The 23,786-nt window shown below is 44.9% G+C and overlaps 1 protein-coding gene across 2 annotated transcripts in view; it reads right to left on the reverse strand.

Annotated features, from left to right (window-relative positions):
• The window catches only part of EXOSC9 (exosome component 9), a 38,732-nt gene extending 24,419 nt beyond the window's left edge, over positions 1-14,313 (reverse strand). For both annotated transcript variants that reach the window (XM_075860497.1, XM_075860498.1), the window contains exons 1-2: positions 14,084-14,313; positions 10,585-10,679 (exon numbers count right to left, since the gene is read on the reverse strand). In XM_075860497.1, coding sequence (XP_075716612.1) covers positions 10,585-10,679; positions 14,084-14,149 — 161 coding nt within the window. In that variant the 5' untranslated portion in view covers positions 14,150-14,313. The remainder of the gene's footprint in view (positions 1-10,584; positions 10,680-14,083) is intronic.
• Positions 14,314-23,786: the final 9,473 nt, after the last annotated feature.

Consider the following 23,786-nt stretch of genomic DNA (forward strand, 5'->3'; position numbering starts at 1 on the left):
CACAGCTGGAGTCCCAGTAGGAGCGCTAGTAGCGCTCTGCCCGGGACTCCAGCTCTGGGGTTGCCCCTGACATCTCTGTCCATATACGAACAGCGATGTCTGGAGCAGAGCTGGAGTCCCAGGCAAGGTGCTAGAAGCGGCTCTGCTCCGGGACTCCAGCTCTGGGAAAAGCCCTGACATCATACGGATGTCAGTGGCTTCCCCAGACTTCCGGAGCAGAGCCTATACTAGTGCTCCGCTCTGAGACACTGGCTCTGGGGTTGCCCCTGACATTACATTTTAATATATAGGAAAAAGGGATAGTGTATAAAATATAACCTTTAATTATTTACCCATATAAAACGGAACAACAATATGTGTTTAGATTGTGCTATTAAAACAAATTTTTCGTCAAAAACCGGCCGAAAATGCCTCCCATTGATTTTAATGGGAGGAGGGGGCGGTTTTCCGCTCGCGGGAGAAAGAAGGGACATGCCCTATCTTTGCGCGTTTACGCCTCTGACCTCCCATCAAATTCCAAGGAATGCAACACATCGAACCTAACCAGAGAGGTGGCAACTGGGATAGGGAGTTACTTCAAGTAGAATGTCGTTGGATTTACAGAATAAGATCAGTGACTCCAGAAGGTCTATATGAGAACCTCAATTAGGCCTGTTTCCTCTAAAATCCGAATCTAATCCAGCTTCTGAGAACATATGCTGATTCATGGGATATTTTAGAACACATATGAGAACAGATAATGATATATGTGGTGTTCAAGGAGATCAAATATCTGGTCTTCTATAATATTGCTCGATTCACATAAGAACTAGGTAGTATGAGGAGACCAGCATGAGATATTGTTGTAAACAAATGATAGGAGATGCAGCGTGTTATACGATCTACATCTATGGCACTCATACCCGAACAAGGCTCTAATTGTCATAAATAGTAGGAGCCTATAAGGAATGTGATTAAACAATTTAGACGTCCATTCATGTTCCGATCGCATGTTTCTATTTCTTTGGGCTACGCCATGTAAACTATCTATTTTAGTCTTATGAGACCCAATAATTGATCTGTGTAACTTTGAGGTAGGAAAGCACATTAGCCATATAGGGGAATGGCTGAACTAACCCTCTATACAATATCATCTCTCCAGCCCACTATGTAGGTAGTGTAGGACGCGATATCAAGGGGAGGGAGATGGGGGGCGGAGCTAACCGCACTGTGAGATGGTCGCTTGATCCCGGAGCTCCTCACTGAGACACAGATTTCCACGGCTGGAAGGCTGTTAATCGCACGAAAATGGTCCGTACGAATCGGGATAAGTCGAGTGATTCCCGGGGGACATCGAAAACCGGCAAAGCGCAATCGGAAATGGAGAAATTCCTCCATAAAAAGCAGTTCTCCCCGGCCGGGAAAAGCAAGATGGCGCCGGAGAAAGCAATCCCGCCGGAAGCACGCCGAGGTGACGACTCTGATGAGGAAAGCTCCTGTACGCACTCGGATGCTGGAGGTGGGTCAGATCCCTTACCCATTACTAGAGCTTTCCTGAAAAAAGCTTTGGCTAGCGCGATGTCCCCAGTCCTAAAGGAATTGTCTTCCATTAAAACGGACATACAGCAAGTGGGGCAAAGAGTAGCAGTATTGGAGGACACTCAATCTGCCATTATTCAACAGGTGGAGGCCGTGCAAGACGCCGTAGCTTCGCATTTCTCCCACCTAAACCACACTTACATACAGCTGGAGGATCAGGAGAATCGTAGCAGGCGGAAAAATATTAGGCTGCGAGGCATCCCCGAGACGGTTCTTACGGAGGAGATTCTGCCAACGGTAAAGACCATCTTCTCGATCATTTTGGGACAAGAAAAAGCGGCGCAGGTTATCATTGAGAGGGCCCATCGAGCACTACGACCTAAGCCGTCTCGGAACAACACAAGGAGAGGGTTTGAACATCACCCGGAAGCCCCCTGAGCACGAAAGAGGCCCCCGCTAGAAGGGACTTGTCCACTGTATATCCTTTAATTGTTGGCAGAAATGTTGTCAGATTTATGCTCTACCATTGTGTTATTTTGCTGCTCAGCACTATGTTCGCCCTCCTATTGCACAAGATTTGTAGCTTACATAGAAGTCTGTGTTCTCTCCTAACATTGAATGAGGTTGGTTTCATTGTTTCACCCCCCCCCCCCCCGCAACTCTACAGTTGGGCCGCGACATTTTAAGATAAGGGACAACCTCTATGGGATGGGAGGTCCCCCCTTAGCCCTTTTTCTCCTATGGAATGTCGCTGCCTCACTATATCTTTATTTGTTCTCTCATTTGTATATAGTTCTATGTGTGTTCTGCATTCATCCGGTATTCACGCCTATAGTGTATTATGAAGCTAACTGTTTTCTTATTGGGTCATGGCCCCGATTACTTTTCTAACACTAAATGTAAACGGGTTTGGTACGCCGCAAAAGAGGTCTCAGGTTTTCAAAATGCTTAGACAGGACAGGCCAGACGTCTTGATGTTACAGGAGACTCATTTTCGCCACGAGCGGATACCCCGCTTACCTCTGTCTTCATACAGTCAGTGGTTTCATAGTACCCATACATCGGCCTCCAGAGGTGTGTCTGTAGGTATTCATAAAGATTTTCCATTTAAAGTAGAAAACTCAAAGGTGGATCCGGAAGGCCGCTATATTCTTCTTAAGGGGTCCCTCTGCAACACCGGGATGACTTTAGCATGTCTCTATGCCCCAAATGATAAACAGATTCCGTGGTTGCTGAGGACATTACGTACACTTAAGGGTTTCGGGGAAGGGATGTTAGTTGTGGGAGGTGATTTAAATGTGGCGCTGGAATCTGATCTTGATTCTACCTCGGCCGCCCGCGTGAACACTCAGCGAGCTATGCACAAACTTAAACTGATGTTATACAATTGCCAGCTAACTGATGTATGGCGACTTTCGCATCCACAGGAGAGAGATTATACTTTTTATTCCCATCGACATAAAGTATATCGCAGACTAGACTACATCTTTATGTCTTCATCGTACCTGTCGAATTTACAGTCGTCCTCTATAGGACACATTACAGTATCAGATCATGCCCCAGTGCTAGCTAAAATACACGTTCGAGACTTGCCATTCCGATCCTGGTCGTGGCGGCTCAATGACACCATACTCTCAGATGAGGTTCACGCGGGGGTCATGGGGGCAAGATTGGAGGAGTATTTTCGCCTGAATAGTACACCTGATGTTGCAGTGCCAGTGGTATGGGAAGCCCATAAAGCATTTATCCGAGGGGAGTTGATTGCCTTATGTTCTAGTTTGAAGAGGGACAAGAATAAGAAAATGCAGTCTTTGCTGGCGCAGATCTCGGCTCTTGAACGATTGCATCAGCAAACTTTGACAGCTTCAGTACGCACGGATTTAGACTCCCTTCGTCATAAACTTAAGGATATGCTAAACATACAAGTGGCAAGATCCTTTCAGAGACTCAAATGTCGTATATACTTACATGGGGATAGGGGCTCAAAATTGATGTCCAAAATGCTTAAGACACAGACGGAGAAATCCTTTGTGTCCTCAGTTAGAACTGCCTCGGGTCAGCGGGTCTCTACCACTCCACAGGTGGCCGAAGCCTTTAGACAGTTCTACGCTAACTTATACAACTTGGATGCCCAAGGATTAGCGAGCCCTTTAGACTCAGCGCACGAAGACAGAGAAGCGGCGGTGCGGTCCTTTCTTAGCAAGCTGACTTTTCCCCATTTATCAGACAGTGAAAATGCATCCTTGTTGGCTCCCCTCACGATAGAAGAATTGCAGACCAGTTTAACTAGTATCCCTTCGGGGAAATGTCCAGGGCCGGACGGACTGCCCATTACGTACTACAAAAAATTCAGTAGCTTACTTATCCCACAATTTCTGGAGGTGTGTAATTCTCTCCTAAATGGTGCTTCCCTCCCGCCGCAGGCTCTGGAAGCCTTCATTACCCTCATTCCAAAAGAAGGAAAGAGTCCTGACGATTGTGCAAGCTATAGGCCGATTTCACTATTAAACACTGATGTGAAGTGGTGGGCCAAAATATTGGCTAGCAGAATAGCTAAATTCCTACCGAAATTGATAGCAGAGGAGCAGGTGGGTTTTGTCCCGCGGCGGGAAGGGAAGTACAATGTCACTAGAGTAATAAATGCGATTCATCTTGCGCGGGGGAAGGGGATTCCTCTTGGGAACTGACGCGGAAAAGGCCTTTGATAGGGTCGACTGGAGGTTTATCCAGAGTGCCTTAGAAAAATTTCAGTTTCCCTTACCCTTTATACGGGCTGTATTCTCCCTATACTCAAAGCCCTCGGCTAAAATTAGAGTAAATGGCATTTTGTCCGCCCCCTTCCTCATAAAAAAATGGTACGAGGCAGGGTTGTCCCCTTTCCCCGGCTCTTTTTATTTTAGCCCTGGAGCCACTACTGTTGCATATTAGGCAACATGAAGAGGTTAAAAGTTTGCAGGTAGGGGCAGTAGAGCACAAAATTGCAGCGTTCGCCTATGACCTCCTTCTATTCATCACTAACCCGCTGTCGGCCCTGCCGCATATACTGACGTTGTTCGACGAGTTCGGTTTTGTCTCCAATTTCAAAATAAATCTCAGCAAGTCGGAAGCGTTAAATATTAATGTCTCCCCCAGAACCATTCTTAAATTACAAAGTTGCACCCCCTTTAAGTGGCCACCCAGGGCTATAAAATTCCTGGGGGTTATGATACCCGCTGACCTGAGGGAGCTTTTTAATCTCAACTATAAGGTCCTCTTTGCCAAGATCCGTAAGCACTTGTTAGCCATAAGGCTGCCTTTTCTGTCGTGGTTTGGCAGAAAGAACTTACTCGCTACATACATACTCCCGCAGATTACGTATCTGATGTGTGCTCTACCAATAGAAGTTCCAAAGAGTTACTTCAGGAACTTTAAATCCCTGTTCATCTCCTTCCTTTGGGACTCTAAGCGGCCCAGATTAGCATACTCCTTTCTAATACAAAAGAAGGAGCAAGGGGGCATTTCCTTACCTGACCTAGAAACATTTTATAGCGAATCATTTAGCCCGTTGGACGCAGCTGGCAGATGGGGGTAATACCTCTCTGTCGGTGGTTATGGAAAGAACCCTCATGGGTCCAGAGATGCTTGGCTTGCTATGGGTTTGCTCTGCCTCGCATTCTCCAAAGGGATACTTGAGCCCAACCACCAGGGGAACGATAGCGGTGTCAAAAAGCAAGAGCCTTAAATATGTCAAAAAAGCTCCTTTCGCCCCTTGCTCCCCTGAGCGTTCTGCCCTCATATTTGGGCAGACCGCCCGATAGAAAAGCAAATTTTTGGAGGTGCTTAAACAAGGTACAAATAGCTGAATTCTGGGGGCCGGAGGGGCCACCTGACCTATGCTCGGTCTTTAGGGGACCAGACCTGAAGCAACCAAACACACTACAATTGGCAGACTATGCAGCCACCGTTGCTATGTTTAAAGCTCGGTCAACTCTTTTAAAAATAGATCCGACCTGGTTAGAAAATTATATATTATTACCGGCCACCCCGACTAAAGTTCTGTCTAAACTATATAGAGGCATTCTATTAGAGACATTCTCGCAAAAACCTCACTTTGTGAGGCAGTGGGAAAGGGAGTTGAAATTGTCATTCTCCACAGAGGAAGTGGGGTTTATATTGAAAGCCGCCCAGGGGTTTTCTCCGTGTGTGCGCATACGAGAGAATTCCTACAAGTTGGTTACGCGCTGGTATCGAACCCCGGACTTTCTGTCCTCTATAGGTCTGGTAACTGAGAGTTCTTGTTGGAGGTGCCGAGAGGGCCCGGGCTCATTCCTCCACATATGGTGGTCGTGCCCCAAAATGTTAAGCTATTGGAGGGGTGTTGAAAAAATAATACATTCTACCTGCTCTACAAACATTACACTAACACCTGCACTGGTACTGATCTGGTTGCCCATGCCTGACTTTACTCCGTCTGTACATAGTCTCCCGACCCACATGATCTCTGAAGCCAAATTGCTGATACCTACCTTTTGGAGACAGCCTGTCCCGCCAACGGTGGAGCTATGGTTAGATAAACTACAGCAGATATGTAGATTGGAGGAAATGGCTGCCTGGATTAATCATTCAAGGGAAAAATATCTGAAGATGTGGAAACCGTGGCTGGTCAGGGGGGTGGGGGGGGATACAAGAACAAACGTGCCCTGCTTACCCGACCCTTTATACGGGTAGATTAGGTGGGATATGTACTCTTGGGGATGGTATGGGAAGGGGATATGAAGGGGTATGTTATATGATTTATGTACATGAGGAAGGTGTATACCAAGTGCGTTATGTTTTCTCTATGCATTTAATGAGTCTGGCCTACACGGTATTTATAAATACTGAATCTTTAATATAGCATATTTTATTATCCACACTATGTTATGCATTTAGAGGCCTGCCCAGTTGAGTCCCGTTTGCATACTCTTGACCAAGGTAATTTTGTAATGTAACATTGAGGCGTGAACCCGGAGGATGCCACTACCTTGTTTTCTCCCCCTGTGTTATATATCTGCTATCTTGTACTCTTACTGAGATATATGTCAGATCAGGAGATCTTGGGGGGTTTCGCTTGTTTTGTGAGGATGTTGTTTCCTTTGCGATGTCTATTAGACATCATCATCAGAAGAAGTATTTAAACCCATTACTTGTACTCATGCTCTGTTTTAAAATCGCATACCCTGATACTTGACTTGTATTGAATTGTTTGATGTCTACCCTTGTATGTCATGTTTATTTGTTTAATAAAAAGAGATTTTGCAAAAAAAAAAGGGGAGGGAAGATGACGTAATAGCGATCACATTTGACTGAGCCCCCCATACTCAAAAAGAACGTGGTTTCAAGCGCTCGCTGCCATTGCCACACTATCTGTCAAGCCGTTAGGCTCTCTATCTCCCTGACGAGCCAGTACAACTGGTGAAACGTGTAGGAGCATGAGCTGCAGTTAGAATTACGCTCCTTATCTTAGGGACCGGTTCCAGAGACAACTAGGTCGTTCTTCTCAGAACGGGTGCCCGGAATGTTGTCAACAGTGAGGGTTTAACTAGACGTAACGGACAGGCAGAATACTATTGTGTAACCTGAGTGACCCTGAGCAACCCTGCTGTATATGTTATGGACGTTTAATAAGTATTTGGCAAGCTGAATATTTAGTGCTGTATATGCTATTAGTTTTAAGGCTGTGCTCACGCAGAGTTTTTTGCAGGAGGAAAATTCTACCTCAAAATTCCGTTTGGGATTTTGAGGCAGATTTTGTCCTTCCTGCACGCAGTTTGCCGCGATTTTCACCCGCGGCCATTGAGTGCTACGGGCAAAAAACTCTGCGAAATACGCTCTCTCTGCCTCCCATTGATGTCAATGGGAGGTCAGAGGCGTATGCGCTCAAAGATAGGGCATGTCCCTTCTTTCTCCCGCGAGGCGGTTTTACCGCTCGCGGGAGAAAACCGCCCCCCATTGAAATCAATGGGAGGCATTTTCGGCCGGTTTTTGACGAGTTTTGTGGAGCGGTTTCCGCTCCAAAAAGCTCGTCAAAATACTCTGTGTGAACAGGCCCTAATAGCACAGTCTAAACACATTGTTATTCCGTTTTATATGGGCAAATAATTAAAGGTTATATTTTATAACGATCCCTTCCTCTATATATTTGCTTGAAGTAGGGAGGTATAATGGGAACCAACCCGTCGATTCGTAACTGGGAATAAACAATTGTCATCACATTCTGGTCCAGGAGTATCCCCTGACGTCACTGTGTATGGACAGTGACATCAGGGGCTGCTCCAGCAGAGGAATCCCTGGCCAAAGCATCGGCAACGCTCTTGCTGGGGATTCCACTCCTAGAGGGAGCCATCTACAGGGGGCACCGTGGCAGCATCTACAGGGGGCACCGTGGCAGCATCTACAGGGGGCACCGTGGCAGCATCTACAGGGGGCACCGTGGCAGCATCTACAGGGGGCACCGTGGCAGCATCTACAGGGGGCACCGTGGCAGCATCTACAGGGGGCACCGTGGCAGCATCTACAGGGGGCACCGTGGCAGCATCTACAGGGGGCACCGTGGCAGCATCTATAAAGGGGCTGCCTAATCTTGACATTTGTGCGTCTGCCAAACGCTGCCAACTGAGCTGCCGGACTGCATTTAGCGACACTTAAACTGTAAAACTTGATTGTTGAAAAAAGCACGTAGAGAAAACTTGCAAATTTCCGTTAAGTTTAAACCTAGCGCTATTATTATAGTAATGTAGTATTATTATAGTAGTTCAAATAACTAATTGATTAACAAATCATTTTGTAATGTATCAAATTTGAAAGTAATGCGGCCCGTAAACTTCACATTTATTCTATATGTGGCCCACTTATCCGGCCGAGTTTGATACCCCTGCCCTAAGGCCTCATGCACACTTCCGTGTGCCGTTGAACGGCTGCTAATGACAGTTCCGTGAATCGCAGACCACACACGGATGGCTTCCGTGTACCGTCCGTTGTTTCACGGACCAAATCAATGCAAAGGTCGAGACGGTTCCGTCAAAAATGGGCAGGACTAGAACCTGCCCTATTTTTGACGAAACGGCCGAACGGTTCCGTTAAAACAACGGAAGTGTGCATGGCCCCATTGAAATGAATGTGTTAGGGTGCTATCAGTTAAAAAAAACGGATAGCACCTTGACGAAAAAAAACTGAAGTGTGCATGAGTCCTAAGAGTGCCTTGAATGTTTCTGGAATTCGTCTTTTTCTTTTTTGTTTTACTTGGAATTATAATTAGTACCTTTATGTACAACCATCAGAAATAAAATTATCTATTTATGTAACTACATTATTTCGGAAAGATGACCATATGAATTTAATGAGTAAAAAAAACGGAAATTTGTAATTTATTTTATGAGCTATATGTTAATGCTGTCCGCGACAATTATTAGGTGGAGCATATAGTCAAAATGTACTATGACTGTATAGCTGGATTCATGGAAATTATCCCATGTTAGTGATTTGAAACAATACCACCCCTCTTTATATATAATCTTGTATTTAATACATATTTACTTTAAGATGACCCAGAAATATTCCCAACCGTGCCAGGATGACTACTGATATATTCCTCAAATGGGATGTTTTTGCAATGGCTCGAACTTTTTTATTTGTTGTGCTAGCGACGTGATTTTTACGTTGTTTTTTCCGTAGACAGTGCAGGTTTTTATACACATCCTTTTTGCTATTTTAGAATTTTTAGGCTTAAAGTTTGAAAATAATAGTAAAAAATTTTTTACATTTTAGCTTTTTTTTTCTGGTAATAACATAGTTTTACCCTAAAATAGACCTTTTTTTGTGATCGTCATTGTCTAACGTCAATTTTAATATATTACATGTCTATTTTAGGGTAATTGGCTCAGGGCTAGCATTACGGCAATGATTGGCGAGGGGAATGGTTTTTTTTGGGGGTATTTTATGTGTATTTATTATTCTTTTTTTTTTCCCACTTTATTTTACTTTTATTTTTTTATTATTATGGTCTGTCCCTCAAAAGGTCAGAAAAGACCTTTGGGGGACTTTTTCATTTTTTTTTCTTCTTTTACACCATGTTTTTCCACTGTAACTGGAGCTGCACAGAAGCCCCAGTTACAGGGGAAATCAGCCCTCTTATAGTGACTATTGTCACTAATAGGGCTGTGCTGGGCCTAGTAAGAGCCAGCAGGAGGCTGCCACTAACGGCATCCCGGCAATCATGTGACCTGCTCCTGCTGCCTCTAATTATATACACAGCACTCATTGAGAGCTGTGTAGAAGAGATCAAAGAAGATAGAAGCAGCGTCTTCCCCTCAGGGTCCCTGGCAGTCACTGACTGCCGGAGACCGGACATTCAGCTGCCCGATCGTTCGGGCAGCAAGCTAAAACCTGTGCCATAAATAGTCTATGGTGCAGGTGTTAAGGACCCTGACTGCTGGCCGAAAAAAACACAGTCAGCGGTTCGGGAACCGGTTAAAGGGGTTTTCCAAAAATCATAAATTATCACCTATCCACAGGATAGGTGATAATTTTCTCATCACTGGGACCACCAACGATCGTGAGAACCGGGGGGGGGGGGGTCCCAAACTCCGAGATCCTCCTCACTGCTCGACTGCAGTGAGGAGGACATTGAACGAAGCGGCGGACGAGCACGCTTTATGCTGCTCCATTTGAAGTCTATGGAAATGACAGAAACAGCCAAGTACAGCTCTGTGAATTGAGCGGCGGGCGCATGCTGTTCAGGACACCTGTTCTTACGATCGTTGGTGGTCCTAGCGATCAGAAAATGATTATCCTGTGGATAGGTGATCATTTGAGATTCTGAGAATACCCCTTAAATAAACACAAAATATTAGAATTCGTATCTGGCTATTGGTCAACATTTGGCCACATTGGAATGTTTCAGCACTGTCCATGTTGAGATAAATAAATCACAGTTGAGCTGTTAAATTTCCTATTGCCTTTAGTTAGACTAAAATGAATAGTATAGTGGCCGTCCATGCTGTTACATCCAAATTATATAGAAATACTTTGTTACTAAAAGTGAATTACCTGGTCTTCCCAAGCTCAACAATACAGCAGCCATACTCTGTTCCAAATGTGATCTTAATATTTCTGTAATCATAGGTTTGTCGACCATCAATACGCTGCAGATAGAAAAAAAAAAAAAACACATAGCATTATATATGGTTATGATAAACTATGCAAATTAGTCGGAATTCTGCCTGGAAAAATAAGCTCCAGCTTTTTTTAAGTGGTTTTGCACCACAGGCGTTTTTTGCCGCCTTTTTGAGGAATTTTTTTACCTCTTTTTTCAACAGGCAAAGGAAAAAAACACGTCAAAAACTGTGACAAAAAACGCTGCGGCTGTTCCCAGCGTTTTTTTTCCTTCTCCCATTGATTTCAATGGGGTTTTTGAGGCGGAAAACACAAGATAGGGCATGCCACTTCTTTTTCCCGCAAGCGTTTTATTCCGCTCGCAGGAAAAAAAACGCCTCCACCTCACATTGAAAGGGAGGCAATTTCAGCCGTTTTTTTGCGGCAAAAAAACTCTGTGTAAGCAGGGACTAAATTAGCAGAGTATTGATTAGTTATCTTAGCCTCTGTTCACACCGGTGTCATATCTTCCATTTTTACAAGATCCATAATAGACACTATAAATATATTACGATGCCCCCCTAACTGACTAATGTATTTGTACGCCGGGATCCCACGTAGCGTAAACGCTGCAGATTTTCTGCAACAGAATTGTGTGCGGAAGCAGCAAAGTAGATGAGATTTAGTAAATGTCATGCCCACGCTGGAAAAAAAAAAAAACAGCGTAAACGTTAATAAATTGACTTGCAGTGCAGAATTTTATTCTGGAGCATGTCAATTTATGCTGCGTTTTTGTTGATTCTCTGTTGCAGGTTTTCAGCATTGAATCCTATGGGGATGCAAAACCCGCAACAGAAAGCTAAGTGTTGCGAATTTTGTGGCGTAATCGCAGCAAAAAAATGGCAACTCCGGAAAAAAAAAAAAAATCGTGCTTACCCAGAACGCCCTCCTTCTTCCTGCAGTCCGGCCTCTTGGGATGACATTTTATCCCATGTGACCGCTGCAGCCAATGGCAGGCTGCAGTGCCACATGGCCTGCAACGTCATCGTAGGAGGCTGGAGCGGTCGTCAAAGGAGAGAGGGGGGGGTGATTTTTTTTACACAGCGGAAATTCCACATTTTGTGCGAATTTTAGGACGGAAGGCGCTGCGGGTTCCAGGTCGGATACACTGAAGAGGGAAAATAAAAGAAACTAAAAATTGAGTGCATGCTATACTGCAATAACATACTGGCATACCACTCAGTCATTGAGTGTCATTGTGCCATGTCCCTTTGATTCTTAGCACAAAGGGACATGAGATACTTCTCGTCAGAACGCCCAGCTAGTAAAAGTAGTAAACACGCCCCGATGTACGCACATAATACACGCCCAGTTGTACTTTTACTTTTCAACACGCCCACTTGGACTTTTGCAAGCCTCATTTACATAAATATAAAAATGGTCATAACTTGGCCAAAAATGCTCGTTTTTTAAAAATAAAAACGTTACTGTAATCTACATTGCAGCGCCTATCTGCTGCAATAGCAGATAGGGGTTGCAAAATCTGGTGACAGAGCCTCTTTAAATCGTAGAATACATCTTAGTTGCTTTTAAAAAAAAAAACCACAATAAAACTATGCGTTGCCGTGGCGAGTAAAGCACGCCACTATATGGCAAATTTACATTAAAACGACAGTTAAAAACGGCCGTGTGACGGCTGTGCGGCATCATCTACAGGGGGGGGGGGAAGGAGGCTGTGCGCCATCATCTACAGAGGGGAGGCTGTGCGGCATCATCTACGGGGGGGGGGGGGGCTGTAAATAGTGTCTAGGTGAATAGGTGACCTTCCGGCCATGAAAAACAGATGTCAAACGGCCATTAAAAGTGGACAGACTGGAAATGGATGAAAATTTAGAGAGACACTGATGAAAAATGGCCATGAACAGTTGATCAGTTTTTAATGGCCATTTTTTCTCGACTGTCGTGTGAATGTAGCCGGCGTACGCTGTACGTAGCCAGTATGGAGCTTTATTCCTCATGAACACGACCGTTGTGCCACTCGGGCCATTTTTGACAGCATACGAGTGGCACCCGATAGTCTTCACGGACCCATTCACTTGAGGCCTCATGCACACTTCCATCACCGTTTTATCGGCCGTTTTTGACGAATCCGTGTGTCCGTTTTTGTTTCCGTGTGCACTCCGTTTCGTGTTTCTTGTTTACACGGACGTTGTGCTCCCGTTTTTCCGTTTAAAAAACGGAAAGTAAAACTTAATTTGAACTTGTCACATGTCCGAGGAAACACCCATAGAAAGGTTACAAGAAGTTTTTGGTGCTGTTTTCTGTAGCTTTCAGAGAATAGAGAACAGTTTGAGATTACTCTGCTTGGCTTGCTTTGTTTTTCTTGGATTTTTGGAGTGAAATGTGTGCATTTACTTACTTATTTTGTGACGCTGGCCACTAGTTCCCTGCTGCAATCTGTGCGTCAAAAGTTCCTTGGCAAGTTCCTCCCACGCGGCGTCTTTTTTATAGCGGTCGTGGTAGCATTCTGCCCGCGTATCCCACAGTTCTGTGTGATCATGCACCAATGCTATGAGTCTCTCCACATCCATCTTCAGGAATGAATGTGTACTGTAGTCTGTGAACTTTGGCTCACCCAGCCGTTGCAATGGCACCGGATCCGTCAAAAACGGACAGCACACGGAAGCCTTCTGTGTGCCATCCGTTTTTTGACTGAACCATTGACTTCTATGGGCCACACGGCACTAACCAAAGTAGGACATGCTCTACTTTTGACGGAACGGAACTACGGATCCGTTTAAATGAATGGGTTCAGGGTGATATCAGTGACAAAATCGGATAGCACCCTGAAGGAAAAGACTGAAGTGGGCATGAAGCCTTAGCGGGTGAATCAGGTCCGTGAAAAACGATCTGAGTCTCCGATCCGAGGAAAGATAGGACATGTTCTATCTTTCCTCGGATCACTGACGGGACTCGGCCGGTCGCGTGCATGAGGCGTTAGTGTACCAAGCCCCGATACATTACATACTGTAATGGAAAATTCACCAGCATTAGAAAAAACAACGGGGGCTGGAACGATGAACATGGTGCTAAGCCACACCGACATATTTCCAATGCAATTACATAAGTGTACCCCGACGTGGACCAATTTCCTATAGAGATGATATATGACTGGCAACCAATCAAATTCAACCACTCAATTTATAGAGGCCCCTTGAAAAATGAGAGTAGTGACCTGATTGGTTGCCATGGGCATCTACTCCACTTTCACTTAAGACTAATTTTGATACATCTCCATAATGATTATAAGGAAAGTGGGCAGATTAAAAATCCTGTATACGAATAGTGCATATTTACATATCTACTAATAAGCACTTAGTTTACCATGGAAATGGCTATATATTGTGAAGTAAAGTTCACTTAGGATTAGAAAGTAATAAATACAGACACGCACCTTCTTGTCAGTGATTGCCTGAAGCAGGAAGGCTCTCTCACAGTTGGACAACGGGGTCTCCCTCATTTTTGCCCCCTCTCCCCGCGTTACTCTAATGATACATATACACAATAAACGCAGGCAGAAACTTCACTTCCAGTCTCCAATACACACGCGTGCGGGTATGATGACGTCATCAGATCGCGCGGCTCCAGTCCCTGTCCGCCTCCCCTAGTGACGTCAGATCTTAGCTGTAAGGGAACGTAAGAGAAAACAGGGTGGTCATTAATGCGCATGCTCTAAGTGTCAGACTGCGTGACAGCTGGGAGGTGTCGTCAGTGCAGGCACTGATCTTTAGGACTATAGTGCGTGCGCGCGCCCAGTTTTTGCAACCATTTTTTGGTCGATCAGACATCAGCCAGTTCTATGCAGCAGTGTGGTTATGTGTCATAGAAAGATGAGTTCTCTTACAAAAATAAAAAAAGGGAAACGAATGCATTATTATGGTGTTACTCATGTACTGATTGTTTATATATTAAAGTACTTTTATTAAAAAAAATATTTGTAGGATGAAACGGGCAAAAATCAGCGATTCCGCCCTTATTTTCGGAGTTTCATTTTTACGGCATATATCGCGAGGCAAAAACGACATGTTAACTTTATTTTACGAGTTGATACATTTACAGCGTTACCAAATTGATATAGTTTTTTTTATGTTTTACTATTGAAAAATCGAATTGTAAAAAAAAACGTTTTGTGTCGTCATATTCTGAGAGCCATAACTTTTTTATATTTCTCTCGAATGAGCCGTATGAAGTATTTTTTTTTTTGCGTTTTGAGCTCTAGTTTGTATTGGTACCATTTTGCGGTACACACAACTTATTGATCACTTTTTATTCCATTTCTTTAGGGAGGTAAGGTGACCAAAAAAACGGATTCTAGCGGTGTCCTTTTTTTTCCTACAGTGTTTACTGTGCGGGTTAAATAACATTATATTAGAATAGCTCGGACTTTTACGGACGCGGTGATACCAGTAATGTTCATTTTAATTTTTTTCAACATTACTTTAGGAAAAAAATGGGAAAAGGTTTTCTTTTTTACTTATTTTTTACATTTTTTTTGTACATTTATCTGTTTTTTAGTTTTTTTTATTAGTCCCCCTAGGGGACTTGAACCAGCGATGGCTTGCACAATATACTGCAATACTCCTGTATTGCTGGATATCATGATTTTTACACGCTTCTATTAAGCCCTGCCTCTGGCAAGACTTAATAGGAGCACAAAGATGGCAGACCTGAGGGCCTTCATTAGACCCCCAGGCTGCCATGACAACCATCAGCACCCTGCGATCGCTTTGTGGACGGGGCAATGGAATATCGGAGGGGGCCACCCCTCTTTCTATTAGCTTAGATGCTGCAGTCGCATCTCATTGGTTCAACAAATCAAAGTTATCTTGGTTTTCGCCTGCTTCTGTGATATGTCGGCTGTAACTTACAGCCGACACCTTCTCAATATAGAGTGCGCGGCTGTCATGTACATGTATGTGGCATGTCACCAAGGGGTTAACGGAGAGGTCACAGGAAGTCGATGAATATGCCTACCCCAATGATTATTATTTTACCACACATTTCTCTGCATTACATGCTTATTTGTGAAAGATAATGGCTTCGATTTGGACTGCGACTACAGAACAGCTTCAGCAGTCACCGTCATGTGGCTCATACGTGACAACTTCAAATGCAATTTGTACTTCACTTATTTATTGATCTCATGCCTCCCAAGTTTCTGAAAGAGCAGAGGCTCAGTGATGTCTTATTGTTCAGACTTTTGCTGTGTCTGTGCTAGTAGCGCCCATATTTATATATGAATATACTGCTATAGTTCCGTGTACGTCCTACTTTAGAAAATGTTCTCCGAACTGCAGCGATGGAAAACCGCAATCACAATTTTTCCATGCAGTTTTCTTCATTGGATCTCACCCTGACAAAAATCATACAAATGGATGCCCGGCCCTCTGAAGTTTGGTGCTAGAGAACAATCCCAATGTAATATTTCATAAATAAGAAATGTGCACTGAAACGTACTGCTTTACACATTCAACTTTTATTCAAAGGTAATCCACATGCACTTTGATGTGTGTGATGTAGCAGTGGAATTAAAAAGACATTTCTCAAACAGAGCTGTGCGGAGAAAAAAAAAGGGGCATCATATAGTTATAATACAACAGAGTACATAACATATCAGTAGAAAACAAATATAAATGAATAAAAAGCTCAATTGTTTCTGTCAAGGTAGACCTAGTCATACTTAAAGAGGCTCTGTCACCACATTATAAGTGGCCTATATTGTACATGATGTGATCGGCGCTGTAATGTAGATAACAGCAGTGTTTTTTATTTATTTATGACCTATTTTAGCTTTATGCTAATGAGTTTCTTAATAGACAACTGGGCGTGTTTTTACTTTTTGACAACTGGGCGTTGTACAGAGGAGTGTATGACGCTGACCAATCAGTGACCAATCAGCGTCATACACTTCTCTCCATTCATTTATACTGCAGATAGCGATCCTGCGTTGTTCACTATGTGCAGTCACTTACTCACACATTAACGTTACTGAAGTGTCTTGACAGTAAATAGACATCGCGTCCAACCAGGACGTGAGGTCTATTCACAATCTCGACACTTCGGTAACATTTGTGTGTGACTTACAGCACAGCAAGCGTAATCTCGCTGTAAATGACAGCACAGCGTGATCTCGATATGCTGTGTAAGTCACACACAAATGTTACCGAAGTGTCGGGAATGTGAATAGACATCCCGTCCTGGCTGGAGGTAATGTCTATTCACTGTCAAGACACTTCAGTAACGTTAATGTGTGAGTATGTGGCTGCACATAGTGAACAACGCAGGATCACTATATGCAGAGTAAATGAATGGAGAGACGTGTATGACACTGATTGGTCAGCGTCATACACTTCTCTCCACAACGCCCACTTGGTCAAATCTAAAAACACGCCCAGTTGTCTATTAAGAAAGTCATTAGCATAAAGACCAACATTATATTAAAGGGGTTTTCTCATAATAATCCTCTATCACCTATCCACAGGATAGGTGATAGATGTCTCATTGGTGGGGGTCCGACCGCTGGGACCCCTACTGATCCCGAGTGCTATCTACAGCAGCCATAGAAAGTGACTGAAGCAGTGACAAAGCATACGCAGTACCGATCCACTCACATAGGGCACTCTGGGACCCCGTTCTCGGCATCAGTTGGAGTCCCAGCAGTCTATCATAATGGCGAAGGTCAACGTGGGCATATTCTACACGACCAAATCCTGCCTATCGGTTGGCATTTTGGACTTCTTGTGAAGCTTGTTTAAAAATGTATATAAATTATAATTCTGAGAAAACTACTTTAAAGAATAATATCTGTAACCCACGGGGACAAGAAGAAGTAGATGGATGCATTAACAAGAGTAAAAAAGACCGCCAGGGTGCATGTTCTTACCAGATTACCAAATAAGATAAGGGTACAGGAAATGTGACATTCTATGTGCAACCTAAGTCACTGTATTGGACAGCGCTGCTTTGACCATAGTCATGGCAAGATCTTTAGGGTAGGCGCACACACAAAATAAAAAACGTCTGAAAATACGGAGCTGTTTTCAAGGGAAAACAGCTTCTGATTTTCAGGTGTTTTTAAAGCAAACTCGCATTTTTAGCGGCGTTTTTTTACGGCCGTTTTTGGAGCTGTTTTTCTATGGAGTCAATGAAAAACGGCTCCAAAAACGGCTCAAGAAGTGACGTGCACTTCTTTTTCACAGGCATTTTTTTACGCACCCCGTCGGAACAGAACGCTGTATTTCCCATTGAATTCAATGGGCAGGTGTTTGTAAGCGCTCTGCTTCCGCTTTATCAACAGTTTTTCGGGACGTTTACGGCCCGAAAAACGGCTGAAAACACTACGTGTGCACATGCCCTTAGATTTACAATAGGCTTTGCTGCCTAGCAAAAAACTCTTCTGTGGGCCATAGCTAGGCAACAGTGACGTTCCTTGCTCCCCTGGCTGGGAGGAAACTTTTCCCATCGGCTGCAAGGATTATCCTGATGGAAATGTCCTTCAGATACACACCAACTACTTTTCAAAGCATTGAACAGCAACAGTTGTGCAATGTATAATATTGTCCTACAGCAGTTGTGTAACAGTTGTACCACATAAAAGTATATTGAAGTAAACTGTTGTGTGACGGTAGTTTCACTTTAGTTCCACTCAAGTCTAAAGTCACTCGACTCACATTGCAAGAAAATCCCTTCTGCCAGGATTTGACATCACATCGGGTTAAAGACTATGAAAACTTTTGAAAGGCAATTTGTTTTTTCATAAAAAGTTGTATCAGTGTGTTTGGTGCAAATTTATAAATACTTTTGAGATACAGCTGCTCAATATTCTTTATACAGAGCAGCTGTATCGTTAGCTAAATCCTGAATCTATCAGTCCCGTGCACCTGACTGGTTCAGGGTCAGCGGGTCACGCAGGATCCACCTGTAATCTATGACATCTAAGTTATGATCTTTGATGTGATGGATAACAGGTGGATCCTGCATGTCAGAGACACGCCAGACCCGCAAACACTGAACCCATCAGTCCACGGACCAAACTGGAGCAGGATTTAGTACTAGGTACAGCTACTCTGTATAAAGAAAGCAGAGCAGCCGTATCTAAAAAAGTAAAACAAATTTCTAATAAAAAGTATTTATAAAGTTGCACCAAACACAATGACTAGCCTTTTTTTTTATTTTTATTAAAAAACAAATAATTAGCCTTTCAAAGGTTTACATACCCTTTAAAGGGAACCTCTTACCAACATTTGACGTATTGAACTTTACTTATCCCTCACTGGCCGCTGCTATCAAAAGTTCATTACCCTTATCCCCTCTCCTAAACTCTTCCTCCGACTGTAAATAACGGTCTGCAAACAATTCGCTCTTTTTATCGTAAAAATCCGATGTCCGGAAGAGGACATCAATGCACAAGCATCGGATTGTGTGTGCTGGGGGAAGGTGAGGAGCTGTCAATCAAAAGTAAAGAGGCGGGGTGTAAAGGGAAGTGTTTTATATATTTATATTCATGTACATGTGCCCCGCCCCCCCCCCTCTCCAAGTAATGAGACATCCTGGGGGGTGGATGCCATAAGCAGTAAACAAATCCTGTATCTCCAGGAAGGAGGAAGTTCCCACTGCCTGCCCTCCCCCATGTAATTAGATTCCATGGGGGGAGTCATAAACAGTCACATGGCCTCCCCCCCCACTTGCATGTGCATGAGCATGTGATGTCACACAGATGTGCACGGACAAGGTATAAGAAGGTCAACTGTCCCACTCTTCGCTCTCTTTCCCTGCCTCCCTCAAAAGACACCAACTCACCAACTTTTTGACCACATGAACAGCTAAGTATCCACGTGTAGCAGCAGCTACACGTAACCCTCTCCCCCCTACACACTTAACCCTTCACCTCTCTCCCCCTATAGACTTAGCCCTTACTTCTCTCCGCTACACAACGAGCTGGTGCCCCATCTTACCCATCTGCCTACACAACTGTTAGGGATCTGCCAGGTACTACGTCTAGGTATACTCCTGGGATTAATCAATCCACACCTGAGGCCAGACCTGTTCGACTGACACCATCTCCCACCAACCAGGGTGGCAGGCTCAGGAGTGGGAGAGCCTATCGCGGCCTGGTCAGTCGGAGTTAGCTCCGCCCCCTGTCCTTTATTACCTGCCTTGTTCTCCTCCTCAGTGCTTGTAATTCTTCTGGATTCCTGGCCCCACTGCTGCTTGCTCCAGCCTGCTTCTGCCGTGCTTCTGCCTTGCTGCAGTTCCGCTTAACCTGCTTGCTTTGCCTCTGGCTTGCTTCCTCCTCCGTGCTCACTTGGGTATACTCCACTTCATCCTGGTCCTGACTCTCATTCACCGCTCCGTTTCCTCGCGGCGTTCCGTGGGCTACTGCCCCTTCCCTTGCGTGTTCCCTGTTTGTTCTCCCGTGCACTTAGACAGCGTAGGGACCGCCGCCCAGTTGTACCCCGTCGCCTAGGGCGGGTCGTTGCAAGTAGGCAGGGACAGGGCGGTGGGTAGATTAGGGCTCACTTTCCCTTCACCTCCTTCCTGCCATTACAACAACACTTCCCTGGTCAACCCTTTCTCACCTGCCTGCACATTACGTGAACCCTTTACGCAGCAACCCATTCCTCTTGTTAACCCTTTATCCTCCTTATCCCGTGTTAACCCTTTAGTGCACAGGGACAGTTATTGCTAGGAGGGAGTGGGACAGAAACAGTGAGCATGTGTATTGTATTGTAACGTAACTTCTAAGTATTTTAGTTAGAGCCAGGTGGGGGAGGGTCTCACAGAAGCAAGCAAGGATGAATGAACTGTATGTTTAGGTAAGTGGGTGGTGGTATAAATTAGGATTGTGATACCGTGTTTATATTGTACTACGTATAGTGTGAGTATACTCTGTGTAGCGTCCATGGCTGCGGGCCGTCGTGTCTACTCACCTCCTGTCGCCCGCAGCCATGGATCTGTGAGCGCTAGTCCCCATCTCCTTCCTAGAAGACGTCAGCGCTCACTTTCGCTCCGGTCTGCTGTGTCCCGTAGGGTGCGCGCGCACGCTCATGCCCGCTCTTAAAGGACCAGTGTGCGCACATGAAAGTAATCATCATTATCAACCCACATGCTTCCCTGGTCTATAAGAAGGCCCCAGCCCTTCTGATCCTTTTCTGAGCGTTGTTAGTTTATCCCAAATCTGTCTTGCAAATGGTCTCTTAGTGTTTCCCGTTCCAGTTGTTACCCGTGCCCTGTTACCTGTTCCTGTATCCCGTGCTGTGTTCTTGTTCCTGTGCCTGCTAGTGTTGGAGTCGTGTCCTACTGCACCTGCTGTCGTTTGCCACGTCCAGTGTCTTCTGACACGTCTTGTACTGCCCGCCACGTCTGGTGCAACCTGCTGCACCGACCTCCGTCCGTGCTGAAGCCACAGCCACTGTCTGGACTAGTTCAGGTACCCGAGTGTTACGAACTGCTGTAGACTTTTGTATAGACTGAGACCTGGTCAGCTGCCTCTCCGCTACGGCGGAGCGGCCTAGTTGGTCCACATACCCTGTGACCGTGACACTCAGTATATTTTAACTTGTTTTATGTATTGGGGTATACTGATACTATACGGTGATCAGTTACTGTGTTCTGTGTTTGGTGTATTTTATATAGAAGTGTGATTATTGTTAGTAATAAATATTAACCTTTATTTACTATGCAGTCGTATACACTTACTTAGTAGCAAAGCAAGTAGACAAACGTTAGTATAAGAAAAAGGTAGGGGAACTAGGCATAACCCTAGTGTCCCTAAAATATAAAGTAGGTAGTAATAGTGGGTGACATGAGTAAGTGAACCCCGTTATTATCCCAGCCCTTTAACACGGGGTAAACTCGGAAAGGCTTGAGGAATGAAGATATGACTCTTTTCAAACGAAGATATGACTCTTTTCTGCCCATTAGCATACGGTGTGTGAACACTAAAAAACTGAATACTAAAGCTACAGAGCCGACTAAGAAGACAATTATAGGTTATATAGAAATTATTTTTCACCCACTAACACCAGGTATTGCTGGTTTAATAGGTGAAATCCTGGTGACAGGCGAAATTCACACAAACGCGTGCGTTTTGCGCGCGCAAAAAACGCTGCTTTTTGCGAGTGGCAGTTCCATGTAGCATCAGTGTTTGGTGCGTGGCTGCGTGATTTACACGCATATGGCATCCTTATGACACGCGGTTTCGATGCTTAGAAACTGCAATGAATGTGGTGCTTTCTTTTTCCCCTTCATTTATTTAACAACTGTAGCGCGCATCACGCGCAACACACGGAAGTGTCTGTCCGTGTGCTCTACGCGATTTTCACTCACCCATTGACTTCAATGGGTGCGTGATGCGCGAAAAACGCTCAAGTATAGGACATGTCGTGAGTTTTACGCAGCGGATACACGCTGCGTGAAAATCACGGAATGTCTGAACGGCCCCATTGACTTACATAGGTCCGTGCGATGCGAGTTATTTTCACGCGCGGATCACGGACGTTAAATACGCTCGTGTATATAAGGCCTAAGTCCTCTTTGGCACACTTTTTTGGTGTAGTTGCCAAACCTTTCAGAGAACTTTTCAGAATAAGCTGTCATATGTGTGTACATGAGGAATAACACTATTTCTGGCAATTATATGACATTTATTCTGCATTTATAGCAGTTATCCCCACTGCAGGCTCTATTTCTAATTCTCAATTTTCCCTGAACCAGTGGGTGGAGCCTAACTGCGATCTTGTCTCGCACATAGAGAAGAGAACATCCTGCTCCCCAATTTCTCTGTAGCACACCCTCAAAAACAGCAGCAGCATGGGGGGACATTATACAGCAGTACTGAGAAGTGTAGCTGTTAATTCAACACTGGGGTGAGAAAGAACACTTACTAGAGGCTGCAACAGCCAGTGGCGTAAGTACCGCTGTAGCAGCCATAGAGGCTGCTACGGGGCCCACGGCATGAGGGGGCCTGTGCCGCCAGCCGACATGGCCCCTCCATGCCCGGAGGCTTCGCTAGCAGCCGCTATGGCTGCTACAGCGGTAGCGACGCCACATTCAATAGTGTCTGCGTCCTTTAGATGCCAATGCTATTGAACACTATGACAGAGCAGGGAGGTATCTCCCTGGTCTGCCATAGGCTACTCTAACAGTGGCGTAGCTCTAGGGGTCGCAATTGGGGGTCGATATGGGGCATTATACTGTGGGGGGCAGCTATGGGCGGCATTATACTGTGGTGGCATTATACTGTTGGGACAGCTATGTATGGCATTATACTGTGGGGACAGCTATGGGGGGCATTATACTGTGGGGGCAGCTATGGGCAGCATTATACTGTGGGGCATTATAATGTGTGGGGCATCATACTGTGGGGTCAGCTATGGGGGCATTATACTGTGTGGGGTGCAGCTAGGGGGAGCATTATACTGTAAGGGGGCATCTGTGGGCATTATACGGTATGGGGCATCTGTGTGGGAATTATACTGTATGGGGCATTATACTGTATGGTGGCAGCTTTGGGGGCATTATAATGTGTGGGGGCACTATGGAAGCATGTTAATGTGTTGGCTGAACTAAGTGTGTATGGGCTGGGATTGGGTGGGATTAGATGCAGCTGAGCGCCGCATCGATTGTTCCTCTTTGTGATACTGGAAAACTATGGCACTCTCTACAGGGAGGGCTGTATAGCACTCTATTGGGAGGCTGTATAGCCCTGTCTAAAGGGGGCACTGTGTAGCACTCTACAGGGGGGTCTGTATAACACTATCTACAGGGGGCGCTGTATAGCACTGTCTTCAGCGAGGCTGTATAGCACTGTCTACAGGGGGGCTGTATAGCACTGTCTACAGAGGGGGCTGTATAGCACTATCTACAGGAGGGGCTGTATGGCACTATTTACAGGGGGCACTACAAGGGCGGGCTGTGTGTGGCACCCAGGGGAGGGGGGTCCAGTTAAAAGTTTGCTATGGGGACCAGTGTTTCCTAGTTACGCCCCTGGAGGCAGTATCTCTGTGTGTGTCTCTGCTTCTCTCACTCTGCTCCCCTCTCCATGGACTTCTATGGGCCACACGTAAACTGATGCCTCAGTGAGTTGACTTTATCAG

This window comes from Rhinoderma darwinii, chromosome 1 (genome assembly GCF_050947455.1).
Source record: "Rhinoderma darwinii isolate aRhiDar2 chromosome 1, aRhiDar2.hap1, whole genome shotgun sequence".
Taxonomy (NCBI): Eukaryota; Metazoa; Chordata; class Amphibia; order Anura; family Rhinodermatidae; genus Rhinoderma; species Rhinoderma darwinii.